The sequence below is a fragment of the Antedon mediterranea genome, chromosome 4, assembly GCF_964355755.1.
Source record: "Antedon mediterranea chromosome 4, ecAntMedi1.1, whole genome shotgun sequence".
NCBI lineage: Eukaryota > Metazoa > Echinodermata > Crinoidea > Comatulida > Antedonidae > Antedon > Antedon mediterranea.
Window position 1 is genome coordinate 24,205,889 of NC_092673.1, and position 22,527 is coordinate 24,228,415.

The 22,527-nt window shown below is 32.5% G+C and overlaps 1 protein-coding gene across 2 annotated transcripts; it reads left to right on the plus strand.

Moving 5' to 3' along the window:
• Positions 1 to 151: 151 nt before the first annotated feature.
• Positions 152 to 20,955, plus strand: LOC140046983 (ATP-binding cassette sub-family C member 4-like). Of its 2 annotated transcripts, none has more exons than XM_072091770.1 (30): positions 152 to 218; positions 346 to 427; positions 1,036 to 1,146; positions 1,411 to 1,531; positions 2,074 to 2,289; positions 2,667 to 2,756; positions 3,500 to 3,675; positions 3,816 to 3,941; positions 4,981 to 5,230; positions 9,654 to 9,770; positions 10,278 to 10,346; positions 10,626 to 10,715; positions 11,027 to 11,218; positions 11,671 to 11,852; positions 12,117 to 12,213; positions 12,483 to 12,593; positions 12,932 to 13,009; positions 13,211 to 13,345; positions 13,758 to 13,847; positions 14,103 to 14,310; positions 14,586 to 14,665; positions 15,115 to 15,265; positions 15,852 to 16,082; positions 16,625 to 16,725; positions 17,005 to 17,199; positions 17,680 to 17,835; positions 18,183 to 18,272; positions 18,533 to 18,705; positions 19,108 to 19,213; positions 19,807 to 20,955. In XM_072091770.1, exons 2-30 carry the CDS (start codon positions 354 to 356, stop codon positions 19,972 to 19,974), a joined length of 3,984 nt encoding a protein of 1,327 aa, XP_071947871.1. In that variant the 5' UTR covers positions 152 to 218; positions 346 to 353; the 3' UTR covers positions 19,975 to 20,955. The 2 variants fall into 2 exon arrangements, with proteins under 2 accessions (XP_071947871.1, XP_071947872.1); XM_072091771.1 differs by having other exon boundaries at positions 181 to 248.
• Positions 20,956 to 22,527: the final 1,572 nt, after the last annotated feature.

Genomic DNA, 22,527 nt, shown 5'->3' on the forward strand with positions numbered 1-22,527 from the left:
TTCTCAAAATACAAATGGTTTTTTTGCGACGTCACACTACACATGTGTAGTAAAATCATTCATTTTACAACACTACCCGCAAAACATAAAATGAACCTTACGTTTTCGGTAATTATCTTATATTACATTTTTATTCCTTTAGTGATATTTAGGTTTTGCAGAAAGTCTTTCCATAGATCACGACAGTAGGACGAGCAGTGGACAGTGACAAGAAGAAGGTGATTTTTTCTGTCTTTCTGATTTCTCTGGTATATAAACATAGTCTGTTAATTTATAGTGAATATTATATATTTTATAACCGAACAGAAACCTTTTTAATTCACATTGATTTAAACATTTTCTTAGGTGGTAAGATGGATGCTGGTTACGCGGAATTAAAGCCGAGCCGTTTCAAACGAGGGAGTTTTGTATCAAAGATATTCTTTTAGTGAGTTTGCTTTCATTTATTTTTGTATTTATATTTATAAATATAACAAAAGGACGATTCGGCAGTACATGCCCTTGTCTTTATAATATGATCTAGAGTGTCTCTAGTACTAGTGAATAAAAATAGCAATTCTTATAAAACAGTAGAACCCTTATTAAAGAGATATCTTCATTTCCCTCATTCGTTTAATGAGGATGTTTCCTGAATAAGCTCTGTCTACACTACCAAATATGGTAGTGATATGGCCAAATATAGTAGGGTATGACATCATCATGTCCATATATGGGCATATCATATAGATAGTGTAGAGAGCAGAGCTTTAGAATGCGGTTTTCTAAGTAATAGCATGATCTATATAGTTATTTATGGATTTAAGATGTACGTGTTTCTCAATATATTTGTGTTGATTTAATGATCTTCAGTAACAATTGGGGTGCAAAACCCGAGCGTAGCATCAGACATAATATAATTGTTTCTAATCTAATAATCACTTCTTATCTTAAAATCTTGCTTAATAATATAATTTAGTTCTTACTTCTTGCTGTTTAAGTTGAGCTCATTGGTAAACATACAGGGTTAATTGATTCTGTGCTGTTTAAATTTTTCAGCTGGGCCTGGTATCTCTTTAAACTTGGTTATCGTGGAGAAATTACACAAAGCAGTTTTGATAACGTTGCCCCTGAGTTTACATCGGAATATCTGGTGGACTGCCTAGGAAGGTATTTATACACTTTGCCTTATTCTTAGATAAACGAACATGTATGTAAAATATTGTGGATATAACTGCCTCGTTAGTAACTACATGTTGGGAATTTCCGTCCATGTGTTGAAAAATTATTGAATCCTTTGAATGCATTTGTGGTAACTATCTCTACCTCACAAATATAAATTAGCTGGTATGGAAATTGAAACGTGTTTATATGAATATAAATGATAACGATTTTATTTCGTTCGTGTACTGTATGTTGTTTTTTCCCTAATAGGCGATGGAATGAAGAGTTGTACAATGAGAAAAAGTATGGGAAAAATCCAAGTTTGAGGCGAGCTATAGTGAAGACGTTTATGCCACAAATAATGATATTTAATATCATTGGGTTTTTTGAGGTAACAACAAACCCTACTTACGTAATACGTGTGAAAATAATTAAGTTACGCATATCAATCAATGTAACGTGTTTCCTTGCCATTTTGGTGTGTTCAAATACTGTTTTTACTAATTGAAAATGCTCGTGAAATATATACTACTTATTATATTAGTGCAATGAAAACATATTGGAAACAATTTTGATTTATTTTCGGACATTGTAGGTCTACCAGTTGATCAAATGATTTGTTGTGGATTTTTTTACGTCACAAAAAGTATATGAAATAAATAAGACACATTGGTATAGTTAAGCTCTATCTACACTATCAAACTAGTTTGACAATAAATGCTGTGTACCCAAATATAAGGTATAGTGGTATAACCAAATATATGGTAGTGGTATGACATCATCAAGTCTATATATGGGCACATCACATTTGTTTGTCACACATAAAGTTTGATATTGTAGACAGAGCTTTTAAGATTGGTCGCTTAATGGAAAACATCATCATAACTAAAACAACTGCTCAGTATAATAATTTTATTTATTTTTTTTTTTCAGGAGGGACTAAAATTAACACAACCAATTGTACTAGGATATCTAATAAACTATTTTGAGGTAGATTCAACAGCCACACTAAAAGAGGGTCTATTTTACGCCGGATTGCTCTCTCTCATCACAATTATTATCAACGTTATCCACGAATTTTATTTCTTTTATAATCAAGTGTTCGGAATGAAAATTAGGATTGCCTGCTGTGGGATAATGTATAAAAAGGTATGTTAATTTGTATCAATGATAGTGTATCTCTAGTGATAACAAAAAAGCATTATGTCAACCATTTATTTGCTTAATACATTTTTCAAATAACACAAAGCCGTAGGATATATATATTTGTTTTGTTTAAAAAAAAGTTGTTTATTATTAACTGTCTTAACTTAAGCAGTGGAGTTGATAAATGACCCTAGTCTTGTAGTAAAGTAGACACAAACATCCCCCAAATCTCTCCCCTCCCCCCTCCCAACCCCACCATGTGAGACACTCTGTTTTCATTAAGGAGAATGAGATGAGAAATGTGTTTGTTCCTGAAGATGTCCTCTTATAGGATTCTACTATTAGCTTAGTACAGTGTGTTTTGTTTATGTTTCTATCAGGCCTTACGGTTAAGCAACGCCGCAATGACGAAAACCTCATCAGGACAAATCAACAATTTGATGACAAATGACGTCAACCGGTTCGATTTAGTAAGAAACATACCATTTATTTATTTTGTTACCATAATATTTTACCTGAACATCAGATATATTCGTTTGAGGTCACTTGGGAAATGAGTCCTTAATGAATTTTTATTTCGATCAAGCTTAATGTTGGCATATGATAAATATTTTGTAATTTTTCCAAGTGACATTGCATTTTTGAATTTTTATTGATTGATTTATTTATTCACCATTAAATATAATAAAATAATGATTATATAATAACTGGTACCAGATCGAGAAAAAAATGCTTATAATTTGGTTAATATAGGCCTATATTTTTACAATTACAATTGTAAAGTCCTGCAGTTTGCTTTTAAACCTGTATGTCCATGCCGTTAACGTTTAGTACCAATGACTGGGCACATTTCATATTTGATTTGTAAATCGTATATTTTATATCCTTTTTTTAATTTATTTGCATCTCATTAAAAATACATACACAGTTTATGATACAGAAAGATATATACAATTCAAAACTGTTAAACAGAAAGATACAGAGATGCAGGATAGCCCATGAAAGTCCCGATGTGGGACTTATTTCCAATGGGGTCCTTTTAAAAGACTCGGAATTGCTATCGATGCTTGAAATAGATTGTTTTTTTAAAGAACTTAAAATGAGTCGCTGATTTTGTTTTAGGTCAGATGTGCCTCCTATTTCTCTGTTAATTATAGATTAACTTTTTTTATAATTTGTATAATTAATAGATATATATTATATTTTATTCTAGATGGCCATGACCTTTCCATATATCTGGCTCGGACCTATAGACAGTGTGATATCGTTGTTTATAATGGTGTACTTCATAGGCATTGAATGGAAATACGTATTGATCGGATATGTTATACTATTCTTTGCTATCGTACCGTTGCAAACATGTTTGGGTGTCGTTTTCGGAATTTACAGGTAGGCTTGGTTGGTTTGCGACGAACTAAACAAAAGATCTTAATAATAACCTTAACAGTTATGGAGAACGCTCTTTTAAGCTTAACATAATGATTTATCTTTTATTTTTGTTTTATTATTTTGACCGTTATATTTTACAGGAAGAAAACAGCAACAATAACAGACAAACGAATTACAATCATGAGTGAAGTTTTAGCAGCTATGCGGGTAATAAAGATGTATGCCTGGGAAAAACCATTTGGAAGAATGGTAAAAGAAGTTCGAAGGTAGGCTTTGGGCTTTATTTTTCTTCTCCTAACTAGTCCTAGTCCCTGGGCACCAGCATACTCGCACTGAACGCAAGCTCTATCCGCAGTGGACTTTATAGGCCTTTATATTATAATTCAGAGACACGTTTCTAACATCAAAAGGTTTTCTTAAAACATAAGAGAGAGAGAGATAGAAACAAAAGAGATGAAAGTAAACACTTTGTTAATATTTTACGTAGGCCTAAACATCATAGGAATAAGTATACGAAGTTTAACCATATTTTTCGTAGTTGGATTCTAAATCATACAAATGGTATATTAATTCAAACCAGTAAATCTATTTTTGCGATTTGTGCCATATTGACTATATCATTATACTGGTACCCTTCTGCAACAGTAGGCCTATAGACTGTATAGAGTAGTATTATGATAATGTTTAAAAAACATTTTAACGTAGATTCGTGTAGGCATATATTTTTTTTAATGTTCTGTCTATGTTGTTACTGCTGTGGCCACATGTATATACGTGTATGTGCAGTCCCATTATTTTGATTTAAATGAGTAACGATTGAAAACAATCTCAGTATAAAAAACCGAAGTTTTATGCCTTTTGAATATGTTTTCTACTATTTTTACCTTCTTATTTTAAGTGTTTATATTTGTTATCTTATTTGCATGCTTGGTCTTTGATTTGATTTGAATTTATTCGGAAGTACACAAATATACATTACAATTGGTAAACAAGAACAATTAAAACATACAGTAGTCTTCCATGGATAACCCAAAAAAGCCGGTAAATATCATTACAGCTTATTTCCATTGGGGTCCATCCATCCATCCTTCAAGCTGTGACCTGGGATGATTGTTGATTGACATTATTATGTTTATTTTAAATAAAAGATGATTTTACTAATACTACTACTAGTTTAAAATGTGTGTCCTAATGAGAAAAAAAACCCACACAACTAACATCTTGTGATGTGCTTAATCATTCCCTCCCAACTAAGGCAATGTATAAACAAAACCAATTCAACAACAAATTACTCTTATTTTCTAGGTCTGAGATTGCAGCTATCATGTTTGCCTCCATATTGAAGTGCATTAATCTTGCAATTGCCTACATTGGAAATAGACTTCTAGAAGTTATATTCTTAACTATTTATTTCTTAACAACGGACAACTTCAGCACATCCTCTGTGTTCGTCGTATCTAGCTTAATGACCGGTATTAGAACACCGCTTTTACGTTTTCTTCCCAACGCCATCCAACTGTTGTCCGAGTGCATGGTTGGGTGTGATAGAATTGAGGTAAGAGATAGTTTACCTAATGCACGCCTAATTTAAAATATCCATTGATACAAGATACAAGTCTAATTTTGAGATATGTTTTGTACCATAGTAGATCATTAAATAATACAAAGTGATAAATATTTAAATAAATAAATACAAGTTACTATCTTTTAAAGTTTTGATTAAATAAATTGCATTCCATATACAGTGTTGAAAATATGAAATGGTTTGTAGAAATTGTTTTCTGTGTCAGTCTAGCCCTTTCAGATCTGCTTATAATATGAGTGTAATGGGTGGGTTGAGTTAATTAAACATTTTATTGATTGAATCGCTGGTACAAATATAATTTTTTTTGGATTGACATTTGACATTTAAGAGCCATTGTCTGTAAGAATCAAAGAAATATCAAAAAAAGTGGCAGACTCAAAAAAATGGATTTCTCTCAAATTTTGCACATGGCTATATATGTGTTGAGAGAAATCAAATATGAAGTATTTTTTATTTCACACGTATATTTCCATGGCAACGGCCAAATTTGTGTTTTTGACAAATTTTGTCCTTTTTTAAGGTTTTTTAAAATGGATATTGGTACTACTTTGATGAACGATATTTTTGTGTTGTTCATTTAATTATAAAAAATAATTAGTGTATGCATAATAACAATGCATTGTGTACCTGTTTCAAATTTTTTTATTTTTTTTTATTTTATATTTTGGGAGATACCATTTATTTAAAAAGGGGTGTTTTTCACTTTTTTTAAATTGTTCAATGCAACTAAACTTTACTTCACCATAATGCCCAAAGTGGTGTATTTTTTTAGCTGATTTATTACAAATAGGTAGTTCTAATGTTTAATAATTGATTTCTAAAATAAAATACTGGGGTAAATTTAAAATCTACAAGCAGTGTTGCGAGAAACATAGGCATTTTTATAAAAAAAAAAACATGGTATATTAGTAAAAACATTTTATTTTCTTTGATTATTTGATTTGAAACTCATTGGTCAGAAAAATTCTTAATGTTTTATATAGTTCTAGTTGTGTTGTGAGAAAAAAAATTAATTTTTAATTATAGATTCTGTAATTCCCAGTTTTAATGTCATTTTATAGGTTATATCCTCTGGAAATTTGAATAAATTATCAGATCGTTGTGAATTTTAATCTTTGCAACAGATTACTCCTCTCTTATTTTGAAGCTCCTCTTTCATTTGTTTACTTCTTTTATTTGCTAACCTAAGCAGATCCCACATGCCCATCCACCACCACTTTCGACTACCACCCCTCTCTCCCCCCCCCCCCCCACCCCGACTATAACCACAAAAAGATAAACTGCAACACTTTGGTCGATCATCCACTATAGAGTGTCAAATGCATGCATTCAAGCACCACCCACACTGCCGCTACCATCGCCCCAATGAATAGACGGATTCAAACTCCTCCATCCCACTCCATCCCACCCCTCCCCCTTTCTCCAAGCCCCCACCCACCCCAAGTTAAAAATTGCAATGCAAAAGATAGGACATAAAGTTAAGTTTTTAGACCCTCGCCTTCAACCACCTAACTATTTAAAAGTCCTTGATCCACCACTTTCCCCTCCCCAAAATAGAACCAATCAAAAGTCAATGATATACTCAGGTATGTTAATGCTACATAACAAATATTGAAGCCCTGATTTGAAATTTCATTTCATTTAAGGTCAGCATGTAAAATATCACACTTTATTATTAAATATTGGTTTTAAATTCTATATTTTTTTTACTGTGATGGTTGGATTCATTATTAGTTATTAATTAATAATTATCTGATAATTATTTAATTTCCCTTAGTTATGAATAGCAACAGTTACTATGGTAACTAAAAATGAGATATTCTTTAGATTTTGCATATTTATCTCATACAAATTTAAATTTGTAGATTATTAGCAGGCATGCCTTATTTGCATTTTCAAATTACCGTTTCACAAGGTCATATTCGTAAGCACTTTCTTCTGTGATTATTTTTATTCATGAAAACCCCATATTTTATTTACAGCGGCCACCTCCCTTAACGGACGCACTTTGAAAAGCCTGTTTGTTCTTCCTATCTAATTAGTGCATTTGGTGCTTACCGTAAGCAGCTGCGGGCACCTTTTTATACTAAAAATGAGATTTTTTGTAAGCGGCCAATCGAAAAATGTGATACTTATTGCATGGACCTATGAATTAGAGGTGCATGTTTATTGTATTTCTTTATATATTAGCTTTATTTTGAAGAGGTTTTAAAAACATTACTGTGAAGAGATGAGAAAACTACACAGATTTTGACCGACCATTTTTCATATGATAAAAGTTTTTAAAATTTGTCTGAAAATGCTAAAAAATACTAAACCACCTGATTATAAATAATAATAGGCCTACAATTAGCTGGAAAATTGAGACGCTCGTTTCGTTAAGAATATCGTATATAGCCATAATAAGTGATTTTGGCCCTTTATCGGCAGAACCTCCCGTAAGGGGTCACCGCCCGTAAGCGGCCACTTTTCCAGGTCCCGAGGGTGGCCACTTACGGGAGGTTCAACTGTATTTAAAAAAACAATTATCCTTAGTTACGCATAGAAACAGGTTCTAAGATAACATAAATAATACATTTTGACATAACTTGACCCAACAAATGACCCTTTCACAAGGTCAGACATTTTCTGGGATTCAGTAGATAAGCAAATTTGGGAAGTTAGTAAAGCTATGTATTCAATTGTTTGTAGTCATGAAACCCCATATTAAAAATATTGTACTTAGTTACGTATAGAAACAGTTGCTACAATACACTATAGGTAAAACGTTGATGTCATTTTACCTCAATATGTAAATTTTTTTTTTTTTCATGAAACTCCATATTTAAATATCATTTGTTACGTAAACAGGTTTAAGATAACACTAAACGCTTTTTTACCTTTATTCAGATTCGTCAAGACTTTCTTTCTGAGATTATTAGGATTCAGTATTTAAAGTAAATTTGGCAAAAAGTAGAAATGTAAAACTATGTAGAAAAAATGTTTTGTATTTATGAAAAACCCCTTATTTTTTTTAAATGTTCGCATAGAAACAGTTACTATGGTAAAATGTTGACCTCAAAATGAATGAATTTACAAGGTCAAGTTTGTCATTAATGGAATGCAGTAGAAGTCAAATTGGGAAAAATTACAAATGCAATCAATTCTTTGTATTTATAAAAACGCCATTTTTTACGTTTTTTTAAAAATTACTTTCCTTAGTTACACATAGAAATGGTTGCTAAGGTAACACTATAGGTAAAATATAAAAATTGTTGAGAATTGTTATGAACTATCTTGTAAATTTTGATCAAACATTAATAGTTGTAGTAAAGTGGGGACCTGTCCTGTTTTGCATTCTGACCCCTTTTGACCTCAAATGACCTATTTACAAGGTCAGATTTTTTGGGAGGTCTTTGTATCTCTTTACACAAAATAGATTTAAAAATTTATAAAAACCATTGACTCAATTATTTCCAAGTTTAACATTATTTTCCATCAACTAAATATTTCAATGCAAAATACTGTTTTTCTGGCAATTAATTGAAATAAACCTGGCAACACATTCTCCTATTTTATCTAAACTATTCGTATGACTCTAGTAGCATTATGACAAGCCATATATACATTTTATTATTGAATTAGCCATATTTAAATTGTGTTTCATGTGTTTTGTTTGTTGATATTTTGTTATATTTTTTGTATTTTTCGTATTTTCCTGGCAACACAAAACCTATGTACAAAATTTACCCCAGTGTTTTTTTCGTGATTATTGTTGACAAACCTATTGACTATCAAATTAAAAAACCTCATTGATTTAAAAACACCACTTTGGAAGTTATAGGTACGTTTATGAGGTATACTTTTATAAAAAAAATATTTTTTAAAAACACCCCTTTTTAAAATAATGGTATCAACCAAACTCCATTTTGTAATTTATTTTTTTTCTACATTAAATGGAACTCAATACATGTTGTTTACACTGCTATAAACAAAAACTGTATACTGTAAGTATTTTTGGTTAGAATAAGTATACAAGTTTGTACTTTTTCACTATAGAAAATCTGTGAAAAATGGCAAAAACATCAAAATTTGGATAATTGACCGTTGTCATGGCAACGGAGGCTAAAAATTAAAATGAATGTTGTAGATATGCTTTTTATTGAAATGTCTATTCATGGTAAAAATTTGAGAGAAATCCATTTTTTTACATCTGCCACCAAATCTTTGATTTTTACAGACAATGGCTCTTAACTGCTGTTTTAATGCAGCTATGAAACGCCAAATAGGCCAAACTATATTTAAATTTAGAACATTCTCAATGCATGATGAAATAAATAATGTTCTATGTCACGTGTTTAGGAAAGACATACAACGGAAGTTGATTTTAAAACAATTCAATGTATTTCTACAGGAATTCATGTTACTGGAGGAACAAAGCGAAAGAATTAGAGGGCTAGAATACAAGAAAGTGACAAACGTTTCTGAGCATAGCATCACAATTAGAAATCTATGTGGCAGCTGGAATGAAGTAAGATACTATCATAATATCCTCATGTTTGTTTTATCGAGGGCCCTGAATGATCAGTTCTATTAGGAACTGGATAGGCTACCCTCAGTAAATATGGTAATAAATAAATAAATAAATAAAAATAATTAGGTCTAAAATGGTTATGTTGCCATAGCCCGACCGATTTAAAATTCGATCAAGTTTAGACTTTCAGGCACATAATTTCCAATCTCATTAAACACAAAATCCGCTTTAAAAAAATCCCAACTGAAGCCCTAACACAACCATTAACGAATTTCTTGACAACATTACTATAAAAGGTAAAGGCGAGTCCCGTGTTCATTCTGAATGTAGGGGAATGAGCTTATTTTACTAAGCATCGACATTATGTAGTAGGGTGGCCTTTCAACCAGGTACTCATTTACAGCTGATTGGACTGGGAGTTGTCGGGTCCTAACCACTCGGCCACCAAACTCCTTACCAGCTTTATCTAATATTTGTATGGAAATAATTTCTTTTTAAACACAGCAACAATCTGAAAACGTTGAATATTTATCTAACGGCAAAGCAATGCTGAACGGACACATGGTTTCCCAGGTAATTTTTTGTTTAACTTTTTATGCATATTTGTAATTAAAGTACAAACGTAGCAAACGAGTGGCGTATTTAAAATTTGTAGAACTATTGTTGATTCTGATAAAAAATAAACTACTGACAGATGTCTAAACAGTACAGAAGAATACACTATGAAGATTTGTCAGAATAGTCAAAACAACTTTGGAGCCTTTTTATTGGTACTGAAAATGATACAGAACGAAAATTATTTTGAAAACACGACGTATAGTTATTTTTTTCTTTTAATTAATGTTGTTTCAGAAATTGAATGCTCCTATCGTCGATGAAATCTCCTTTACAGTTGGGCAAAGGCAGCTACTAGCCATCATCGGTCCAGTTGGCTCGGGAAAAGTGAGTTATATCAAGATTTAATAATGTTTTGATCATAATAATATAGGTTTTAATGTAAACATTTTTCTTATTAAAAATGGAGTGGCAACCATTATATGGTAAAAGAAAGAGAGGTAGACCTCATTCGAGACGGAGGGATGAGCTCGTCAGACAGACAGGTACCACAGCATGGCCAAGATGCGCGAAAGATAGGAACAACTGACCAATTGGGAGAGGCCTTTGCCCAGTGGGACGATATGTGCTGAAGAAAGAAACAAGATGGTTCCTATTTCGTTTAATAATGTTTTATATCTGTTTTTCTTTTATAATAGTCATCAATATTACTAGCATTGCTTCAAGAATTACCGTACATGACCGGACAAATCAAATTGAATGGTAAACTGGCATACGTGTCTCAGAAAGCATGTATTTTTCCTGGAACCATACGACAAAATATACTCTTCGGAAAGCAGTATGATGAAGACTTCTACCAAACTGTTATCGAGGTGTCTGCTCTTTCAAGGGTAATGTGTCTAATATCCATACAGAGGCCTACATTAGAATTGCAATAAAGTATTTCATGTCGCTAGCCCAAAACAGATCACAACGTTTTATATTTATGTCCATTAATTTATTCTTCTTAGCTTGCGAGGATCTTATTTCAATATATTATAGGATTTTGGCCCATCTAGTTATACAGTTTTCCAAGTATACCAGCAGCCATGTGTGTCAAATGCAGTGTTTTTTACATCAATAATATTAAGCCGAATCGCCGCCTAGAACGTAGACAATGCTACCTTAGACCAACAGTGGCTTCCAAAGACATCCGCCTCTTGTTTTGGCAGCTTGTTTCTTCTCAAAACATCGTTCAAAGTTTCTGAAAAAGTAATATTAGCTTTTAAAACTTGTTTAAATACAAAAGATAACATTGAATTTACATACAATGTTGTAAGCTTAGTTCTTCAACCTCTTTCAGGACATGGAAATTTTGCCAGATGGAGATATGACCAAAATTGGAGAGCGTGGCGTAACGCTGAGTGGTGGACAGCAGGCGAGGGTTAATCTAGCGAGGGCACTATATGAAAATGCTGATCTCTACATCTTAGACGACCCGCTTAGTGCAGTCGACGCCAAAGTTGGAAAAGAGATATTTGAGAAGTAAGAATAATGAAACTTTATTGAGTGCTTTTATTAGATTAGATTCCGTATCTGCATTATATGCTGAAGACGTAGACAAACATATACACATCTATTAACATTTATACTTATAGCCTAAATGAACCACTTCAATTAACTTATAATATCACGTGTGTATTCACATTCTAAAATATATATATCGCTGTTGGATGAGTATGAAATAAAAATATAAAAAAAAAAAAAATATAAAAAATATAAAAAAAATATATTGATTTAAATTTGTAGATGCATTATGGGATTTCTTCGAGAAAAACCACGAATTCTCGTAACACATCAAGTGCAGTATTTGCACGAGGCAGATAGAATTCTGCTTCTTAAAAATGTAAGTCCATTTCAATCATATCTGATTTGACACAATATTATGTTCTAAACAGTTACTACTTAATCTTAGCTTAAACAATATTGGCAACTTCGTGTAAAACAGCTTGTGACGTCATTCAAAAGTGGTACTTGTTCTGCTGTTCTAATTCTAAACACATCGAATATAATTTATAGTCTTACTTTAAAATAACTATTCATTTGCACTTGCACTTTCCTAGAAAGCTTTACAAAATATGGTATTTCTAATTAAGAACAATACTTTCATTTAAGGGTAAAGTTGAACAGATGGGAACGTACGATGAAATAAAAAATGCCGATGATTTCATAGCATCTGTCACAAGTGACGAAGAAGCGGAAGTATTTTCACCAAGTGATCACTCGGTAAACAATAAAGTATTACAGTATAATAATATTCCATGATACACCATCACATATGCGTCACATATGAATTATGTATCATGAAATATGTATATTAGGCCAGTTACAGCGTAATACTTTTTGACATTGTATATAATGTAATGCAGTATAAATAAACGTACGTATTAGCAAGCTGGGATACCTGAATTGTTGTCCATATAGGAGTAGGCCTATGTTCATTTAATTTCCGTTGTATTGTATTTTTAAGTCTACAAATTATATATACCTTCCACTTCACGACTAGACAATGCATTCATTTAAATTCATAATTGTAACTGTAAATATTGATTCATTCATTTTAGGAAGAGGACATATCAAAGTTTTTGATAGACAGTGCAGTTACTCCAAACGGTAAAGACAAGGCAAATGAAAAGACACCAGTAAGTTAATTCAACAATAACTAGAGGGTTCCATTGCTTTGCTCGCTCACCCTCTAGTGAGTAATGGTTCTCGTATAATGCCCCGAGGGCGTGGACTCCGAGGCTCGGACAACGTAGGCCTACCTGTATTACATATTATATACCAGTGCTTGAGAAACACTTTTTACATCAATTTCATGTACTGTACTTGTATTTTTATAGCTCACTAGAAATAAAGATTCTGAGGAAGGTCTAGCTCAGGGTCATATAAGTTATAAAGTTTACAGACGGTTCTTTCGTGCCGGCGGCAACTCCCCTCTGCTTTTGTTGATGACAGTGGCCATACTTGCGACCCAGGTAAGATATCTAAAATAGGGTTTGTGATAAATAGATCGATTTTGTTCAGAAATATTAAAGAAATCTTAATTTGAGATATTTTTTTAGTAGGTCAATGACTGTTATCGTATACTATATTTTCTAGATAAATACACTAGTTATTTATGATTAGCATTATCATCATAATTACTTCGTTGGTAGATAATATAGTTTACTAACTTATTATTCACCCTTGTATAAGTATTTCTCTAGGTAGACATTGGACAATAAACTTGAATTGTCTTAAGCTCTGTATACACTGCCAAACTTTGTGTGACAACATGTGCCCATATATGGACACGATGTCATATAATTACCATTATTTGGGTACATCAGACTTTTTTAGTCCAATTAGTTTGATAGTGTAGACGAAGCTTTATATTCTTTTATATAGATTCTTTATGTGTTTGCTGATTTCTGGGTATCACATTGGTCAAACGAAGAAGAATGCAGAACCCTCAATGTGACATGTCCGGACGATGTGGTAAGTTTTCGTAATCCTGATTGCTACACTACACACACTGCCGCCATCATCGTCATCATCATATTATTTATCTCTTCCATCTACAAAAACACTACATTTAGAAAGGTCTTACGACTAGGCCTACATAAAATACACTTTCTCTCCAAGATCCCTGCAATATTGTATGTAACAATGTCAATATATATTGCTGAATAAATGTGAATGAATGAATAGTAACTATTATAACTATTATGTATATGCTTTTTTGTCATTAAGTTTGGTGATCCATACAGATGGATTGAGCTAAGTAATGTCGATTCAGCGTACGTCTTCATAGGGCTCATTGCAGGCGTTTCGGTATTGGCCGTATTACGTGCAATTCTGTACTTTTACGTACTTTTAACGGCGACAAAAAAAATGCATGGTGATATGTTCGACTGTGTCATTCGAACTCCAATTCTGTTTTCTGATGTGAACCCACTCGGTATGTTAACCACGTTATTATTTTCCAACAAACCAATATTTTAATTACAGTTAGAAGAGGACAAACTGTTTAATATCTAAAAAGGTTAACCGTGATTTTCCAGATCTAAAACAGTGGTTAACCTGACTTCACCCCAATACATGTACAGTATTTTTAATAGATTTTATCAGATGAATATAACCTATACACAATTTCGATGACTTTTTCTCTCTAAGCTCTATCAAGCTTTCACCGCATGTTAATGTATTTTGTCATAATGATATCGATTTTCGCAGGCCGAATATTGAATCGTTTTACCAAAGATATGGGCATTATGGATGACGTCTTACCCCAGATGAGTTTCGATGGAATTCAGGTAATGCTTTTTCATATGCAACAGATAATAATTTTAATAAAATACTTTACCTTTTTTGACACAAATAAGTCAGTTCTCATATAATTAATCTGTCAATAATTACAGTAGAAAATTGATCACAGAACAAGACAGACAAGATTAACTAAATTCTTATGTGTTTATGAGATTATTTAGGCCTAGTCAAAATATTTTAAAAGCCTAGCAACTGATGCACAGAATATATATTTCAACAGAGCACCATCGGATTGGCAGACATTGTTTCCACTATGAAGCATATTTATAAACTCCATATTTAACCATTCTATTATTTTGTATCCGCAATACAAATTATCACAACATTAAATTGGCATTGCCGAAATACAGTCTATAGTCTACGGGTAATAAAGTATGATAATGCGCAAATTCGTCATCATCGTTATTAATTATGAGTATATATTTATATATTACAGATCATACTTCTTACGTTCAGCATCATCTTAGTCAACTGTATACTTAACTGGTACCTCGTGTTTATCACGTTGCCTCTATTGGTGCTTTTTTATATCATGAGAAGAAATGGATTACCAACGCTTCATGATGTTAAAAGATGGGAAAGTGTCTGTAAGTTACACATTTACTTTTTTTGGAAAATATAAATTGCGTTTACAATTTTTAAAAGATGCCATGAATTTTAATTAGCCTTAGGGCCTATATAACATATACACCTCATATTCATACTTTCTATGAACCAGAGATTCCGAAATAGAAGATTGAAAGAATGAATAAATAAATTAGCGCCCGTACCGGTTTATTATGATTCTATACTCAATACAAACATGTATGTATGTATGGTCTGTTCACCATATTCATCTATTATTTGTTATTTAAAGACAAATTCAACAGGTGTCACGAAACCTAAGACCACGAAAGCTAAGAATAAATATTGGGAGTTAAAATACAAGGCAGGTGCGAAAGATAAATATTTGTAATCTTAGGTCTTGGGTCTTAGCTTTCGTGATCTTAGGTCTTAGGGGGTCTTATCTTTCGTGGTCTTAGGTTTCGTGACACCCCAAATTCAACAAATATTATGAAGACAATTCTACATTTTCCTACCATTTCCTACCATTTTAAATATCTGTCAATAACGTAACACTGATCTTGTTCCATTTTGTAAACACATTACTTACTATAACCAATTCTTTTTTAGTGCGTTCGCCCGTGTTTGCTCAAGTGACACAAACGATGGATGGTTTAATAACGCTAAGATCGTATAAAATGCAACAACACTTTTTGGACAATTTTTACCTGGTTCAAGACAGTCACTCCGAGGTCTGGTTTATCTACTTAGCTGTAACACGGGTTTTCTCCGTCTGGCTCTATTGTATGATTAACCTGTTCATGATATTTACATCCTTTGGAAGTATCTTAGCTGAAGATAGTAAGTAAACGCATTGATACTTATTTTGAATATTATTGTTGTTGTGTATAAACCTATGAATTTTTATTGTTTCTTTTGCCTATCTGGATAATAAGCGTTAACAGATTAAACATTTTGGCAAATTTAAGTCTAATACAAGTCAAATTAGCAATTGAAGTGACGGTACCTATCTCTTGTATATCAACAACAGTGAAAACTCATAAGGTAGATTTTGCCATGCACTTGTGACGTCACAGCAATTTATGGCGATGGCTGTATACGACGAGCGCGTGCGGCGATATCGTAAATCTCGCGAATGTTTTGAAACCATTTTTACATTCCTAATACGTTGTTAAAATATGGTTCTCGGTATTGTTGTCCTTTAAGTAAAACAATTCCAATGATTAGGCCTATAGAGATTGGATCAAATGCTTGGAATTTAGGCTTATTGTTACAAGTCGATTAATGCACTTGTCGGTTTTATAAACATCACAATTTGATCGTGTTTTTCCTGTTTATTATCAAGTAGAATGTTTTTCAAATTTTTTTTTTTCCTAATTTAGCATTGAATGCCGGTTTGGTTGGAATTATTCTAAGCAGAACTTTACTACTTTGTCAAGTCTTTCAATACGTATTCTTCATTTCTAACTACACAGAAAATCTGGTAAGTAGACATATTGACTAACAATCATATCCATGATCACAATCAGGTAAAAATGTGTTTACATTGTGGTCTTGTCAAAGATTGAAAGAAAACTTGGTAATACAGTACTGTTTATTGTATTAGAAATATTTTCTTAATTTCTAGTTCAATGCATACATGTTGTTAATACATCTTTTTTTCTGGAAGTGATTCCCTTTTCTCATTGCCAAATGTAGGATAGTTGAGATTTTTTTGACATTACATGCCGTTTGACCTGCATGTTCTATTACTTTATTACAGATGACATCTGTGGAACGTGTTTTAGAATACACTGACTTGAAGCCAGAAGCACCATTACGAATCACCGAAACCAAACCTCCTTCATCTTGGCCTTTTGCTGGCGAAATAAGCTTCCGACACGTATACTTGTCTTATTCGGCAAATTCACCTACCGTCCTAAAGAACATGACGCTCGACATTCACCGTCAGGAGAAGGTATAGTAGAATGCCTCCATTGGGACATCCCTAAGCCCTACTCTGAGAGATACCCCTAACCTCTACTCTGAGGGACACCATTATTGACTGGGCACACGTCCATTATTAACTGGGCACACTTTCCTGTAAAACGAACGAGAGGTATGCCTTAAGCTTTATTATTTACTTTATGAAAGTACTTATACCAACTTTTCATCGCCTAGAAAAACTTTTGTTTACACACCATACTAAATGCCGATGTTGACGTCCTCCTCGGTGTGTGTGTAGTTTGCTTGACAATGTGAAAGGGGTATGATTTCATCACCAATGGTCCCTGCCATATATCATATGGACAGATACAATTTACCGAATTAACACAGTAAAAGGACATTCATACGTGTTCCGTTCACGTCGTGTAAATGCAGCTTTGACCTAAATAATTTACAAAATACAGTACATCATCATGGAGAAACTTCTTAAATGCGTTTTTTATGACAATAGATTGGAATTGTTGGTAGGACAGGAGCTGGTAAAAGTTCAATCATCACGACTTTATTCCGTACAGCGGAACCTACAGGAACCATACTCATCGACGGTATAAATATAAGTAAAATTGGACTTCATGATCTACGTACAAAAATATCAATCATTCCACAGGTAAATTCACAATTTGTATTTACAGTATTTGTGTAAATTTTAGGAGCAAAGCTCAAAATAATAAGTTGCTTTGATTTTTCTTGAAGAATCGAGACAAACAAAACAAAACTTGTAGGCCTAGTCATATTGTTGCTAGACCAGCATGTTTTTGCTTAAGTGAAAAACTGAGGCTGTATTACCAAAGCAGTTCTTTTTATCTAAGGAATGAACTTCAGTATCAAAAGAACAGAATACGCACACATAATTGCTGGTTATTTTGAAAAGTTTTATAATTCTGACCCTTATGAGCCTATTGAGACGACTGCCGTAATTTAGCTCATAAAATGTTCTTATATTTCTTTTCACAGGATCCAGTTCTCTTTTCAACGTCACTTCGTCTGAACTTAGATCCATTTAATGAATATCTTGACTTTGAAATGTGGAATGCTTTAGAAAGTGTAAGTTATTGATTTTTAGTTTAGAAAACACTCCTATTATAATAGAACTACTGTATTTTAATAATAGAACCATTAAACAGAACCATTATATCGAACTTACCGTGCAATAGAACTAATAATAAACTGTAAGGCGCGTGATGCAAAATTACCAATCAAAATAAATGATAAGGATACAGTCGATGTACGGTATGTTATCAAAATGTATATAGTTAGGCTACTACTATTATATGTATTTAATTCAATGTTAAATTTTATTTCAGGTAACATTAAATTCGTACATTCGTGAATGCCCTGGTCAGTTAGAAATGTCCGTCGGTGAGGGCGGGGCTAATTTCAGTGTTGGTCAACGCCAGCTTATATGTCTTGCTCGAGCCATTCTGCGTCAAAATCGTATATTGATCCTTGACGAAGCAACTGCCAATGTCGACCAATAGTAAGTCTGTCCTTCCTTCATTTGCATAATCAGACACATGGACCAAGCATCTATCTACACTAAAGTTTATGTGACAACAAAATATGATGTGCCCATATATGGACATGATGATGTTATATAAATACCGTATTTAGGCATATCACTACCATATTTGGATATAATTATCACACATTTTTGTCAAATTAGTTTGATAGTGTAGACAGAGCTTAACGTGTTTATATTGTAAGCAATTGCTATCAGCCAATCTTAAACGCTTTTAACAACATTTGTAAAATTTACACGCTGATATGTCTATGCATATCACCTTGTTGCTAACATTTTCGTATAATTTATATATTTGCACTAACCATAAGAAGATCCTTAAAATTGTTCTAAAAACTCGACTATTTTATTATTTTACAGTACCGATACCTTGATACAAGAAACGATCAGAAAGCAGTTTAAATCCTGCACTGTACTCACTGTTGCCCATAGATTACACACTGTTATGGACTCCGATAGAATAATGGTAAGTGGTAGCATTATTTCAAAATATAGTGGGCTTGATATTTGTAAAAAGAAAACAGGTCTAGACATGTATCTAGATTTTCCTACTTTTCCCCATATGTTCTGCCATCATTTCCATCGTTATGTGGAGCCTTGAAATAGACTTTAGTCATCACGATACATTTCGTCCTTTGGATGGGACGTAAATCCGTTGTTCTCGTGTACGTAGTGCACGTTAAAGGTAACGTTAACTATATTCGCAAAGAGTAGGGGGTCGTCTCCCGGTGTGTTGATCTGGTAGGCGCTGCACTGCTGGCTGCCGGGGGTCCGTGGAGGGCCTAATCCAAATGTCCTCAGTTTCCTGTTAAGATTGTGGACAAATATAAATACCTTTACCTTTATTATACGTTTCGGATTTTTAAAAAACTTTTCGTATAGTTTTGTAACGCGCATTAACGCACATTGTCTTAGCAGAACACTGCCTTTCTTTACCTCTGTCAGTCATCTTCGATTATTCCTTCTCCAAATTTTATACAGTACGGTATCATAATAAAGATAATTTCATTTATAATAATAATTTAAATGAAATATTTATTATTTTCATTATTTTTAAAGGTTCTTGATGCCGGAGAGGTTAAAGAATTCGACACACCATACAACTTACTACAGCAACGAAAGTCTTTCTTGAGAAAATTGGTGAAAAAACTCAGTTATGGAGAAAGAAAACGACTTCTACAAATGGCTAAATTACACAACGATATAAAGCACAAGGATTCATCTTAGTGTTGCTAGTTTACTTGCCAATTTACTGGCATTAAATGGATGGTGTTTTCGGGGACCGTTGTATCCCCATTGATAAGTCGAGTGTAATTTGTTAATATGCCTACTAGAAGAGCGTTTGGAACCATTTAATTGGTTTAAAGAGTGATGATTAGGACTGACGTCTAACGAAACAGTTATCAAATTCAAATTTAAAAGACCATAACAATGAAGATAATTACTTGTATTTGATAAAAAAATGTATTTATTGTCATTTTTACAAATAGGTAAAAATTAAATTTGGTTTGTTAATTTACGTTTGATATACATACAATATACAAATATATAATGAAACAAAAAAAAACAATAAATTCAATAAATCTAACAAACTTGCTATTAAATACATGAATAGAATTATGAACAAATGATTGAACACGTTAAGAGTCTTGATCAATCTACCAGTTTGACTAAGCTTAAAGAATGTCCTGTAATCTGAGTCATGGAATACGAGATAATACAATGACAATGCTCTTCAATATGTTTCTTCATTCTATGTTTTTTTAAAAAGTCTTATATTATAAGGAATCAATTCTTAAAGACTATAGACTTCTTTAAGCCTACATGATTCCTTTCTATCTAACTATTCAGATATGGTACGCGGTTATTGGCGGTTTAGATATTTGTTGCCCAATAATCAAAATTGATTGACAATGAATGCAATTTATTTAAAAGATGCTGTGTTTTCTTTAAAAATAGATATTTTAAAAATAGGCCTATTTTACTAAAGATCATCATTATCATGATCTACGTCAGCTAAAATGTTTTGAAAATACAATTATGAGATTACAAACAAATTTCATTTTTGTTTATAACACATCTTTGTTATATCAGCTAGTTATTTTGCTGAGCGTTCCGGAGTTAAAATATGTATATAATTATATTGAAACTGCTTGTCAATAATTAAATTTATGAAATGTTTACTTTATAATTATATTTTATCTATATCTACCCTATGCCGTGTATGTCTGCTTTTCTTGTGTTATTATTATATTTTCTTTTGCGTATTGTTTGTTTATTAAGAATATTATTATTAAGAAGTCCGCTGTACAGAGATACAGGCCCATGGTGTTTCCCAAACATAATAATAAGATAGACCGCTATCCTACCTTACCCTTTTCCTAGACAGTGTGATAAATTTATACTGTTTCGAATTTTATTTAATCGCAGATAATAACGATAAAAATGCCAACATAATAAATAAAACAATTTAATGTTTACTCAATAATTGGACATGATAAATATTATTTTGAGTATCTTATTTGAAATAACAAAGGTTGTATCATAAATCTCGCCCTCTAACAGAAAAAAATGCTATAAAAATGTCTACCATGCTATTAGTAGGAAGGAATATGTAACTTGCAGTTTTGTGCTTAATCTCCGAACGTTTTCAAGCTTTTAAATGGTTCTATTGACATGAATATGGTTTACAATAATTATGACTGAAAAGTATTTTACTGTGCAGATTGTTTCTGTAAGCAGGCAATCGCGCCAGTTTTGAAAGAATGATTTTACGGCGTGGTTGCAAGATGGACGCAGTGACGACCATGTTAATATGGATGGTAGGCTTCGTTCATTAAAAAAGTTAGTTCAGTATTTTCAATGATTTTTCATGCTCTTATCTTCACCCAATAACATTAGTGGGAAGGTGGTATTGAAATAATTGTATCATTGTTGTGTAATGTACATACTGTAATGTAATGTATGAATGGTATAGGCCTACGATAGACTTGTCCCAAGAACAGAATGTAGTTATTTCGAGGCTTTTCGATTTTGTATTTCTGGTTTCATTCGTTCTACTCATTGCAATATAAAACATTGAATTGAGAGTAAATTACATATATCATTTGTACAATAATAAAAAACACAGTTAAAAACATTAAAATCTCATGCAGAAAAAGCTTATAAAAACAAAACAAAATAGCTGTTTGTTTTTTAGTTTACAAGCTCAAGTAGTATACGTATGAAACGTCATATGTGCCAAAATGTTTATCTTTTTACTAATATTAAGTCAAAACTCCGTTTGGAACCCAGAATAGGTGTACGACAGCGCTGTCCTTTGTTATTCAGAAAACATGTCTACAGTTTCTTGTACAGTATTTTTTTTTTAAGTATTTTATAATTTGTACCTTAACTCATGAAACCCAATGTTTAGATTATAAATGACCTACAGCAGGAGAGAATGAAAGTTCACTTTTCCCTGCCTACAGTAAAGAATGTTATCGTATCAAGGTAGATAACAAAATGGAGACCGATGTTGTAGAAAATAATTGTTTCATACTATTTTTTTTTTGGTCCTATTTTAAGTGACATGAAATGTTTGTTTACTCCGTATATACTTTAACGGTTACTAAAAAAAATGACGACATGTTTAGATATAAGAGGCCTTAGTTTAGTGTTTTATATGCCGTGTATATTTGGGAAAGTGGTAAAATTGATAGACATAATTATGCTGTGTGTGATATGTGTATTAAAGGCTGCGTCGTCAGAATCTGAAACTGGGTCAAAAACAAAGAACAT

Bases quoted from the DNA above. Each gene is read 5' to 3' on its own strand.
- LOC140046983 (XM_072091770.1), top strand. From the start codon at position 354: ATGGATGCTGGTTACGCGGAATTAAAGCCGAGCCGTTTCAAACGAGGG. The intron at 13,346-13,757 runs GTAAGATATCTA...TCTTTTATATAG, and splicing joins TGGCCATACTTGCGACCCAG to ATTCTTTATGTGTTTGCTGA. The intron at 14,311-14,585 runs GTATGTTAACCA...CGATTTTCGCAG, and splicing joins TTCTGATGTGAACCCACTCG to GCCGAATATTGAATCGTTTT.